The sequence below is a fragment of the Rhyacophila brunnea genome, unplaced genomic scaffold, assembly GCF_057557595.1.
Source record: "Rhyacophila brunnea isolate RB1 unplaced genomic scaffold, BYU_Rbru_1.0 scaffold_12, whole genome shotgun sequence".
NCBI lineage: Eukaryota > Metazoa > Arthropoda > Insecta > Trichoptera > Rhyacophilidae > Rhyacophila > Rhyacophila brunnea.
The window spans coordinates 27,305,242-27,318,885 of record NW_028232774.1 but is presented as its reverse complement, the minus strand read 5'-3'; the positions used below and the strand labels follow the sequence as shown (position 1 = coordinate 27,318,885).

Below are 13,644 nucleotides of genomic sequence, written 5' to 3'. Positions count from 1 at the left end.
ACTTCTCATACTAAACTTATCCTCGGTGATCATCAGAATTCTGACCTTGCGTGGCATTATTAGTATACACACAGAACACGTTAAAGCTGGTAGAAGTGGGAAAGCCAGTCGCTATGTACTAAAGCTCGAAGTTCATTTTGGTTTACGATTTAACGACTGTCAATCACTTAATCTATATTATGAGACAGACTTATCTATTGAAAATAACGGTTTCTTTAACACGTGTTTAAGTTTATCCTATATTTCTCTATATTCGAGAATTAAACTTTGCTACAACCTCAACCAGAAGGCAACTCACTTCTCATTATTTTTGTGTTCCCTGATTATACCAAGTACGGAACGTAAATTAAGTGAAAAGGGGATAACTTTTAGTATGCCGTTTGCTTTGCATATTATGCCAAATGATGACAAATTATTGTTAGTTATAAAAAAATACCAACATTACGTATTCTACGTTTACAATTCTCGTAATGTGGCTTATGTGTACAATGTTTTGTATCCAGATTCACACTGTTTCCTCTAAGATAATACCTCTAGCAGCTAGCTCATGGCTCGAAATGGCAGGAGCGCCGTTCCGGTTTGTAAAGTCTGTATAATTGTCACTCCGTCTCATGGAAAACATAATTGACAGTCTGAGCTAGATAGGCCATATAACAAAAAATCTAACACACTTATTTTTATAAAATACACATACAATTTGATAACTACATAGGTACAATATTCAGAATCAGAAATGTCGAGCTCTCCGGTTCGTAAACTTTTCCATTACGAGCGCTGAGTCTAGCTCGACCAATCTCTGGTAGAATCTAAATCAATACATATTACAATCTTACAAATTTTAAATAATATTTTAATATGCGATTTGTTTGTACCTACATAATATTATATTATTATGTATGTTTTTTACGCTGAAAACGAAACACCGGCAATCAATATTAATTTTATGATTTATTATGATTAAATAAACGTCCAACAATCGCTTATAAAGTTGTTTATTTTAAAAGTTAACGCGCATGAATTCGCATTGTTCTAATAACACACGCAGGGCCGACTCACGGATCGGGCGACCGCCCAATGCGCCGATATTTAAGGGTCGCCAAAATTCAGAATAAGTAGGTACATTATATTTTTGTAAAAAAAATGTTACTCTACATTTCACTGGTTTTGGTTTTGGGCAGACCACAACACTACATGAATACATTTTTCACTACATTATTTCACAGTTAATTACCGATGAAACGACTCATAATTAAATTGTACTGCTTACTGATTAGTGAGTTCTTTCTTATTTTAATCGGCGCACCGACGCCGTCATAAAAATAATGTTTATAAATAATGTATCTACATATAAATAAAGCCTATAATGTTAATAAGCATTGCATCATTTATGAAATTGTTAGTAATGTTACGACTCCCATCTACATCAGGGGTTCACAAAGTGTGTCCCGGCCAATTATGTCCCGCATGACTTTTTGATGTGTCCCGCAAGATTTATGTTAAATCTGTATTATTTTTTATTCTTCATATCGAATATTAAAAATTACATTTCAAATTAAATATCCTCTGGCCAGAATAAATGGTCAGACAATTTGATGTTTATGTGCAAAGTGAGGATGTTCAGCGCAGGCGCAGTTACGGGCGCGCCTCTGCCATAGTTGTGTTGTAAGCTGTCAAATTTTACCTGTTCTGTTGACAAATATAACCCCAAAACTAAAAAGGATAAAGGCGTCGAACACAGGAGGGAGGTAAAGAGAAAATTTCGAGAAAAACGGAGTCTACTAATATTTTGTAGATTCTACATGAATATTGAATTATTAATACAACTCAGGCATTTTAATTGTCTGAATTATACTTATCCTAATTCCAAACAATTCACATCACATTTTTAGCTTTATGATATGATATATTGTTTTTTAAAATCCGTAAAAACTATATCAAGCGCCCTTTTGGTAACGGACGTATAGATGACCATGCGTAAGGAAAGGGAGAGCGCCATTACATATTTTGTCTGGGCTGCCAAAAAGTCACAGGCCGGCCCTGATCATTATTAAGTACTGGGTATAGTACTACCAAACAACGTTTACTAACTTAAAGTAAAATTTAATGAACAAATCGCACTAGAACATTGTTTTTCTCTCTTACCCACGGCTTATCTTTGACTATGCATAAAAAGGCGATGCACTACAACACCGCTATGGTTTATGCTGGCAATACTATTTATTTTATCTTACTAATAAAAAGTATTTTTGTCTTGTCCACTTGCTTGATACATTATCAATCAGTGCCATGTTTAGTGAGATTTTTTAAACATTATCTTTTATAATATAACCCGTTGTCCGTGCTTAATTGAATGTAGGTATATTTACATCCTTATGTTAGCGTAGTAACTGGTGATCAATTAATCACAAATTATGTCAAATTTGTCACAGTTTAGCATAACAAAAAAAACATGGCGGCTGTGATGCCAATCGTACTTTACTTATAGTATTTGTGCTATAACTTTACGTCGTCAAATACGCGAACATTTTTATGATTTTGATGTACTCTATAGTTAGGCTTACCATTATAATTATGAAACTCTAAACCGGAACAGGAACGGGATATATGACAAAGAAACAAATTTAACCACCAAAGATTGTTTTAAGTACCTACCTATGTGCAACTGCAGCAGAAATTTAAATTATTTTATTTATTTATTGTACCAGTCCGCACTTTTCGCTGGAATGTACTTTTTTCGCGTCCTTCCCCGCTGTCTCATCACATAATATACGCTACTACGGTCAATAATGACAATTTATTATTGATAATCAAGACAAAATTCCAAACCGGCCTGGACGCCGGGACCAATATGTGAAACCGGGACGTATGGTAAACCTATCTATAGTGAACAATTAATAAATTCGTACTATAGTATACTGACTGTATTTTCAATTTTATTTAGGTTTTGTTCTATGTGTATTCTAGATTTACAAAACAAAGATAGCAAACTGAACAGCAGCGCCTATCGATCAGGCGCATGTAACATTTTGGATACTTACCAAGATTGGTTAACCATTTTCTTAAAACATAATTGGCACCTACAATAATTGTATAAATACCAATACGTAGAATATAATGGTATCATTAAACAACCTGTTTTAATATTTATTGGAACGAATTGTTAATAAACATTAGATATAAAAATAAACGGCTGGTATGCGCATAATTTTACATCAGGGATCCGCGGAACACCAGTTTGGAATCGCTGATTGTAGCACAACATTGCCCTTAACTTAAGCGATTTGTAGGGGGCCCGCCTAAGGATGTGTGAGCTATGCCTAAGACACATGGCGGTGTAAGCTGAGATTGATATCAGAACCAAACTGGCATTGAGTGCATCTGGGCGTCTGAATAGTATCTTGATAAGTAACCTCATATTGTGTCTTAAACCAACGTGTGTTACTAGTGATAAAGTTTGCGGGTGAAACATGTACTCCTAGTGCTTGGCCAGAGTGAGCGCGCGGGCAGCGGCGCGCGAAACTCAAACGTATAACCGTGTGTACTCATATTGGACGTACAACATTTTTATGTAAATGTAATGTTTTATGCTCAATTTATGTAAAAACTGGACCTACAACATCTGCGCACTAACTTATCGATATTAAAATATGTATTAATGCTATGGTAAAGACCAATAGGTAACAAATTCTATCAATAAAAATCAATATAATATTATGCGCTTTATTTAGCATACCTATTACAGAAATCGATCCGCGTTTTTCCTCCCCTCTTATATACAGCGTTAAACCACCCCATTAAAAATTGGCAACAATCGCTGAAGGGAAGTATGTCACACCAGTGTTATGAATACAAATACTTATATACCTATTATGTATTTACAGTGTCACCAAGAACCCCTTTTAACCTTTTACCTAAAAACCTACCTTCATTAAACAAATCGATTTTAAAGTTGATGTTGATGTATCACGTTTTTTATTGTATTATGCACAATTTTATTAAGCCATACAACCGACATAACTCGATAGCGAAATTAATCCCACGTCCTATGTTATGATTTTCATTTGAAAATGAAATCATAGTTAGTCATAATTTACATTATGTTAAAAATATAGAATGAGTATAGGTATTTTATAGTTACTGCTACTGCGACGATTTCTAGTTGATACTACGATTGGCCGAAAATATAGCATACGGCATGGTCTAAATTGGTCAAACATGTAGAAATTTGGTTATGTTAGTTAGAGACTTAAACCTGAACACTTGCACGAAAGATAGTTGACACGGTATTATAATATTGTCTCAAATGCCATTGTTTATTAATTAACTGAGGTAACATTTACTTGGTCGAATACCATTTTACAAAATGATAGTATGAATTATATTAAATTATATAGGTAGGTTGTTTTGTAGGTCGATAGTTATTTTAGCTTTAGAGACTATGGTAGTATTGAACTAGCTTTCGATTTAAAAAACACATAGAATTTATTTTATCATCTTGTCCATTATATTTATCATTCAATAAAATATGCTAAAATAATATTGGAAAGATCAATTATTTAATATTATTAAACATGATTTAATTATAGGACGTGGTATCGTGACACAAATAGTCTTTCCTACAAAGTTTATGGATTGTTCTGGTGTATACCCCTTCCTAACTCCCCGCAAATCTCAATTTTCGAGCTGTCTGATGGCATTGTGCTATTTATCGAAATCGAGAATATATGTTATCTGTAAAACTGGAGATTCTCGAGAAATCGACATTATCATGAACGTTTATCGACGTTATTTTTAGCTTCAATAAAAACTTTCCATTCCAGAAATTCCATTTAGAAGATTTTAAGTTGAGACCTTTTATTTTTCTTCTAAAATAATTTTTACTGGAGATTTTTTTATATTCCGGTTGCGGTTGGCAACTTAGCCTAGTAACAATTTCTGAAAAACTCACTGATGCTGTTTTGATTATTTCTCGAGAATTCTTGAGATTAGATTTCTCGAGCACAAACTCTAATATTATCCCAGTTTCCAGAAGACGTCGCTTAATCTCTAAATACATCGCGGTTCATGTTTCACATTCTTATTGACATCTCGCTCAATGTGTATGGATTAATCGTAAATCAGCGTATAACTAGACGTAGGTAGCCACTAATAAATAAAATTTCCAAACGACTTAAACTGAGCAGGTACTTATTGAATCTGGCTTTATTGTTTTATGGATTTTTTTACAGCTCTCTGTAAATCAAGCAAGCTCGCTAAATAACAATATTCGATTGCTTCCAGTTAGTTCGTTTTAGATTTTATTGAAAAGGGGAGCCACGTTTTATACATTTCTTTTGTGTCTTTTCGTCAGTTGATTTGTATTTTATTACCTACATAATATAACGATTTATCGTGTTAGTAATCAGTAAGTCATTTTTTACGTTACGCTTCTGTTGCATTATATTATGCGGTATCGTTTAGTTTAATGTAATGTCGTAAAACGTATCGGTTATTGTTGTCATTACGGAAAGATGTTTTATTGATTTTTTTCACATTTCATTGGTGGAAACCAAAGAGGTTAGTTAGAAACCAAGTGGAAACGTTTGGATGTGGTTTTAGTTACGTGAGAGTTCGTTTGAATGTATGTATCGTATATCTTTGGACCAATACCTCTTCATGTTCTAGTGTCAGTTACTTTGCTTGTGCGTTATGAGCGATTTGTTACATACACTCGCTGTTCATCTTATATTTTACTATCTGAAGTACCCGGCTTCGCACGAGACCGCTTCGTTGGTCGATATCATGCCCCCCACACCCTGAAGCGGGCCCCCAGACCAGGATCATTGGTAGGCCTCCATACCTATTACTAAGATTAAAGGCAGTATGAGTATTTTTTTTAATACATCCGCTTGAATTATTGAATTGTCGAGTATCGACACACAAAAGTTGCATCGCATAACTATATGTTTTAAAACTATAATCAACAGTAACATTTGAAGTAAATTATCGCCGCCGACGACTTTTTTTACTATTATGGCCAATTTGTGATGTAGGTATGTTTATCTAACTTATCTGGTTGACCCACCACGTCGGGCGCTTAGGCTAGAGCCCTGTCAGCCCTCCCTTGTGGGAGATACACCTACATGCATATTGAAGTGAAAATAATCCACCTGCTGTATTTCTCGTTTGAAATAAAAATTAAATCAAATTGACTATTTCTTCATTCTGTATCACTGTATATTGAACAAAAAATATTTAATTATACAATATATATTATCAAGAAGTGCCTTCCGATGTACGTTAGTAACCCTACCTAAGTTAATAAGTTAAAACTAAGATTTTGAGAAATCCAGTGAATTTTTTGGAATCAAAAAATGGTATTGTTGTTAATATTTTGATTAAAAATGACAACACCCCAAATTTATAGTTGTTTATTAGTCCATCATTATTAACATGTAATGGATAATTGTACCATTAAGCTGTCTCATCGCTGTGGTGGTTTAATAAGGATGGATGTGAATTCAAGTCTCATACGGCACAATTTTTTCTACGATTTTTATAATAGCAATGTACCTACTTACTTATTTGAAATTGTTCCAAATTGTTTATTTATATTTAGTATGTAATATGCCTAACGCAGGGCTCGAAATGGATCGGAGCGCCGTTCCGGTTCATACATACAATCCCAAAAATTATCGTTGTCTCGTGGAAAATTTTATTTGACCGTCTAAAACAAGTCTTGACAGTCTAACAAAAAATCGAACACACTTATTTTTCGTAAAATTATCGAGCGCTCCGGTTCGTAAGATTTTCTATTTCGAGCGCTGGCTAACGTAATTGTAACCAGTTAAAAATCAAACTATCACCAATCTATAAGCAATCTGTATCAATCGCCAGTACCTACGAGGTACCTATGTCGCATTTTAAATTTTAATTATTAAATTAACTATTGATTAAATTTCATACTCCATCACTGCAGCATCTTCTCACTTCGGTCTGCTCTCCTCGCATGTGATTGGACGCAATAATAAAATAGTAATGCAATCATTGCCCCTCTCTCATCTCGCTGTTTAACCCGCTCACGATATCTAATCGTACGCGGTGTACGTCGAAACAGCCAAACGCAAGGGCATTCATACGTCACGACAATAGCCCTTTCCTCGTTCCGGCGGCCATTTTGAGTGACGTCATTGACAGGTCTAAAAATCTGCCGGAGTGAGAGAGATAGGATGCATGCATACTTTAATTTTCAATACATAATAATACACAAAATCATTTTTCATTTGGATTGATTATGTGCATCAAATTAAATTTGTACTTGTGAAAATTTCTGCGAAAGATTGATTCAATCACAAGGCAGAAACATAAATGGATGTGCTATTGACATTGTTATTCGGTAGTTACGTATTACGTTTTCACTTTTTTATATTCTTCACATAAACACACATTGACGTACCTAGGCAAAGTGCCGTCCATAAGCAGACTTAGAATGGCGTCTCCTTTCATTTTTAGTTAACAAATTGTCTGCCAATTCTTTAGGTAGATACCTCCGTATTTTACCTATTTTATTATTCATTTTTTTCCCTATATTAAACAGACAAATACACCAAAATTCTTTAAATTTGTGTACACACCATCTAATGAGAATTAGAACATTTTCATGAAACGTACTCTCACTAACAGTAGTAGTTTTGGGCACGGGGAGGCGTGTGAGGCTGACAGATTTGGGGGCACACTTATGAAAAATTTGTCGGTGCGATAAACAGCCGTTACAATACCTACCAATGTTTATGATTTGTTATGCTTATTTTATTATTTATTTTATTGTAATATTATTTTTTAACTTTTCGATACTTAAGCAGACGATGCGGTCGCTTAATTTAATATCGCCACTGCTTTGCTGCAATTTATAATGCCCTATCTAATGCATGACCTGCCTACCCCCACCAAACGTCGCAGTACTATCTACGTTATTATGTACATGTGGATGTGGCTCAGCGATTGAGTACTATTTACTAGTTGTACAAAAGATGATGTAAAAAAAACCTTCTATATAGAAACATTACCTAAATATGTGTGTGTTAAGCTGAAGAAAAGTTACCAAAAACCAATCATGAGATTCATTTGTAGCAAACATGCCACTTATTTATCAGTGTTGCAACAAACGCCACGCACTTTTTTACAATGAAATAATGTAAGTAAATGAATTATCTATTTTAGAATATCACAAAAATGACGGTACAGTATACAAACCATCATAATGTTTATGACATCGTCCAATGCACCGACGCATAATATACATACATATATATATATACTTAAAACTTCCTCTGGGCGAATACTGATGAGTACTGACCAAGTGAAGGAATTTATAAATTAACCAAACTATCCACTACAAGACTCGCAGATGATGACATGATGATGTAGAAAACTGATCCAGAATGTCACCAATTCCGGAGTGAACACGATCCTCACCCATTAGGGTTACGAGAAGGTAGAAGGGGAAAATCCAGAAGTCGCTAACAAATGTTCATAAATAAGTCATTATCCAAACTCTTTTGGTTATACCGATATAAATTAATTCGTGAAACTGTATTTTACATTATTGTAGAGAAGCCACTGCGACAATAAAAGAATATTGACCACATATTGTATGTTAATTATAAGTTAGTCGAAATTGTCCGCCGGTCCTCAGTTTTGCTCACCTGTCGAATCCAATCGCATTGTCACACGCACACCTAGAAATTAGTTCTAAGAACGCCAACACTATAGTGCGCACTACGCTATACACATACAATGCATACAAACAAAATGCGATATTGGTACGGTTGAACTAACACACTTCACTATTAATGTCATTTACTATGGTTATGTCAGGGTTATGCACTGCTAGGGTGATTTCCGACAGTCGCGCGACATTGTCGAGTATTTTTTTTAAATCAAAAATCTATACCGATTCAGCTAATCTTAATAAATCTTCATAATATAGTCGTAAAATGCTATACTATACAGAAACATTGAAAGCATCAGATTTGATTGCAGCTAGAAATTCTCCTATTATATGATAACATCATTAAAATAACAATAATAATGAAAATAAAACATCTGAATTCTCCACACAGTACCATAGCCGCCAACCCATAACCAAACTTGGGTTCATAACCATTGTCCAAGCAAGGTAAGTACCTAAGTCATTGCAAAAAGAGTGATGTAACAGTTGGAATTAAAGCATTTTGATAAACCCCGTCCAACTTTCTTAACAGGTCTCTAATTTTCCCAAAATTGCTTATCACTTACTCTTTTTTTTACAGAAATTTATTTATTAAATATGTACCTACATAATATATCTGGGTGCGTTTAGTAGTGTAGGTGAAAACAGCGAAATATATAAAATACTACCTATAATAAATTTAATAGATACTTTTATAGGTACATACAGTAGTTAGGAGTAGGACGTTTGGCACAACTGACTCGTCGCCGGCTATGAAAGCAGCGGACGGAAACGTGTGACCTACGTTCGTCTCGTTTTGAGGCCTTCCCTGCTCATTATTTTTGCATATTCACTGCTCAGAATCATGTCCTATTACAGAGCTCTAATACAATATGCATTAGGTACTTTAGTATGTCTCTACAATTTGATTCTCAAGTCTGATTAGATTACAATGAAACGAATGATTAGGAAAAGTTATCAAATTCTCCGAACATTCGACAAATTGATTCAAAACCCAGGTGCGATAAATATTACCTGTTCTTTTAGTGTGTTGAATTAGAATTAGGAAATGATATGAAATGATTTTTTTTTAAATAATTATAAGAGGATTTTTAATGATATGCATTTCATTTGTGATCCTAATTAACACAGGAACGGACACACTGTACAATTTAATCGGTGTTCCACAAGGCCTATGCATTGGTCCATGGTAAAGTGCAACTAAATGGCCCAACTAATAAATTTAATGTCATCTTTGACGGTATGATATATTTCAAGCGTAGTTATGTTTGTAGCATAAATAAGTTGATAAGTTGTAATAGTAATAGGTGTAATCTTCTTCTCTTCTCTTCTTTCTCGGCACTACATCCCGGGGCGGGATTTGGCCTCCTCTACAATTATTGTCCTCCACACGCTCCTTTCCCTGGCTGCTCCTCTCCAGTCTCCAGCCCTCCCCATCTTTCTCCAGTCCTCTTCGATACAGTCAGCCCACCTATTCTTTGGTCTGCCCCTAGACCGTTTCCACTGTGGGTTCCACTTGGTCATGATTTTTGGCGTCATTTGCTCAGGCATTCTCTCAACGTGTCCAGCCCACCTTAGTCTTTGGGATCGACAGAATTTTACCACCGTTTCATGTTTTATTAACTCTTCTAACTCGTGGTTCATTTTTATCCTGTAACTTCCATTTTCCAATGTGGGCCCGAAAATTCTCCCGAGGATCTTTCTTTCGAATATGGCCAGTTTATGTTCTTCCCTTTGAATGAGGCACCATGTCTCACAGCCATAGGTAGCTACTGGTCGAATAACTGTTTTGTAGATAAGCGGTTTGCTATTCTTGCTTAGGATTTTCGAACTCAGTAGACCCTTACAGGCGTAGAAGCACTTATTAGCAGCTATGAGTCGTATGTTCACCTCTTCTGTTGTTTTATTGAGTGTGTTTAGGTTAGAGCCCAGGTACGTGAAGCTCTGAACCTCTTCCCATACCTGCTGTTTGTTCCACACAGATATTTCGAGGTGGACCCTGCTCTCGCGTGGATACCATGTATTTTGTTTTGCAGGCGTTTATTTCTAATATATAGTATAATAGGTGTAATAGTAAAGTTGTATTAATAAGTTGAAGTATAGATGAACATTTAACGAATTGAATGTCACAAATTTGTGGAGGAAAAAAAGATGAGTCAAATTAATGTCATTGAATTAGTTATTTATTATTAGTTATTAGTTCATTATTTTCAAAAGAAATTCACATACAATTACAAAACTCAAATTTCCTTTTGGTTCTCTTGAAAAGTAGAGATTTTATATCTTTTTCGCGCTATAATAATAAAAATAATCATTGTATTCATACGACCGTTACTGATTCGATTGCTGTATGAGATATTATTAGGAACCGCATATTGTATTATTATGGTCACCGCAGCGTGTCGATCGTCATTCTTCTTGCATCTTCGCATGTGGTGCCAGCGGAGTTTTCTAGAATCTAGATATAGGTCAATGCTCGAGGGTTTTTTTTGTACAATAGAACTTTTTGACGCCCTTTGAATCGAGTTGCACCGCGCCTTTTTCAAAGTCGCATGCACCGCAACTGTTGTCAGTTGCGCGCGCAGTGTTTACCAGCATGGCGGTCACTCCGCGCTGCCGCTGCATCGTCTCTCCTTCCTTGTGTGTTTTTATTTTCAAGCGGCGACGCTCGCGCGGCGGTGTTATTAATCCTATTCGCGTGATGATAACGCCGTCTAAATTTTGACGCGCGTACAATGTTGTTTTTAATATCAAATTTACCCGCGTAACGTTATTTATTTTACGGTCCGTGTCGGCATCGCCGTATTCGCTCGTCTCCAGTCGCGGTAATTGTCATTTGCAATCGCATCGTTGTTTTCCTTGCGAAGATTAAAAGTGAAATGTTGCACAATAATACAAAGACGAACTCCGCATGATACTTTTCGAAGCGACGGTGCTGTCATCGCACAAAGGTTCATCAATTTACTCGATTTGTCTAACAGTGTGTTAGATTATTGTTCCATTCTTAATTTTTATTCAAATTCTGTTTTGTTGTGCTAGGTATATAATATATGTCCCAATTTAGTTCTATCGACGAGTGTCTTGCCTCGCGTCACTATCTAGTTTTATAACATTGTCGCGTATGTGTGTTCCTTTTTTGTGATATTGTTTCTTATTACTTCTCTTCCGATTATTCAATAAATCGTACGCAATCCGTAGGGACTAGAATCGCGTGTGCTCGGTTCGCGTGGTTGTGTGTGTGATTTTGTCTGTCTCTATTGGCTGTTCGTGTCGCGTGCATGAGAAATTCTCGGACGTTTGTTGCTCAACTGAATGTGTGACGTATGAAAACAAAACGGCGATCCGGCCATTGATCATTATTATTTTCATATAGCTGCCTTGTTCTTTTGTTTTTTATGACAGTGTGTGTGTGGTATTACAATGTTTTTTTCTCACAGAAGGGCGATACGTCCGTATAAAGTTATTTGTAATGTCTTCTTGGATTTGTGTTTTATTACAAATGAAAATCGCCTCTATTGACATTGAGTCGATATGTTACTTGCTCGCTATCTAAATAGGTAGGCTAAATTAGTCAGGCGCAATAAAACGAATTATATACTCGGTACTTTATACTTACTTACATGACTCGTGTTCATAAAGAAGAATACTACAATTTTATTTTATCTTGTCTTGAAAACTTGCATTTCGTAATTTTAATTATACCTATTTAATGATTATATTGGGTATGTAGTTTTTAGTTACTTTATTTCGAAACTGACAAGTTTCAGCAGCGGGCCCATCGAAGATTAATTAAGTCCCTACTATATAGCTTATTCAAAATTAAATCTTGCCTATTGAGATTATTGACCACGTGTCCCCTAATCGGGGTTGCCAGTATGATTGAAACCCGTCCCGTTTTGACCGGGATCGTCCCGAAAAATCGTTCCTTAGGATCTCGGATGAACCTCGATCAGAATGCACGTCCCGGAATTTTAGTGGCCACCACTAAAACCTAGCAAAATTAGCAAATTAGGGTAAATCTGACGAAGAGGGTGATCAATACGGTCGGAAAACATATGTGACGTACCTAACGGAATTTATAGAAATTGATCGTATCGGGGAATTTTTTAATAAAATAATGGATTTTTTAATTTTAATTTTAATTTTGGCTGGAAAAGCAGCACTGATGAAAAATAATTCTTACGAAGAAAGAGATGGGAAAAATAGTAAATTTATTTTATACTCATCCCGGAATTGTCTCAATGAAATGTGGCATGTAACCTTATTTTCCGGAAGCAACATGTAATGTAAAATGAGGACAATTAAATGTTTCGTCCGCGTTGAATTATTGACTTTCTTGTAGATAAAAATTTTAAGCTTCAGATGGGAGAGATGTTACATACAAAGATTTTCTCGTGTCAAACAATATGTAGATACAGTGCAGTAACAGTACGAACAGTACAGACTATTCGCTATACGTAACAATGTTTTCTATCTGCGGCGGAATAGGTATACAATTTTTAACGTACCTATTGAAGCATTTTAAAGGCTGTAAACAGTTTTTATACAATGTTTATTTGTTCACCGAAGTATAGGATGGTCTTTGTATGGACAAGTCTGTACAATGTTTACTAGTAATGGCAATAAAATAAACAATAAGCCAGCAGTTAAAAAATTGGACATTGGACAGTAGCGCTCGTCGCCTTGACTTTTGTAGGCCTTCGCGACATTTCCAGCCTGATTATCAACACTAACTTCTCTTTATGATATAGAATAGATACACACCCAGATAAGCTAAGTTTCTCTTCAATTATAAAAAACCATACGGAATTCTTTACCATAATAATGCATAATAATATTATATTGATGTTATCAATGTTTTAAAGTGTTTTATTAGTTTATAAGTATGTATATTAATAATTTATTATTATTACATACATTTTTATATTAAATTG

At 35.2% G+C, this 13,644-nt stretch overlaps 1 protein-coding gene across 4 annotated transcripts in view; it reads left to right on the top strand.

The window, feature by feature from the left end:
- LOC147078014 (uncharacterized) overlaps nucleotides 1-13,644 on the top strand; it is a 173,934-nt gene that overhangs the window by 140,743 nt on the left and 19,547 nt on the right. Inside the window, exon 1 of one of the 4 annotated variants that reach the window (XM_085961106.1) lies at nucleotides 11,494-11,661. The exons of the other annotated variants lie outside the window; for them this stretch is intronic. Within the exon in view, the coding sequence (XP_085817232.1) occupies nucleotides 11,622-11,661 (40 nt within the window). The 5' untranslated portion in view covers nucleotides 11,494-11,621. Of the gene's footprint in view, nucleotides 1-11,493; nucleotides 11,662-13,644 lie in introns of those variants that run through there. 4 annotated transcript variants of the gene reach the window in all.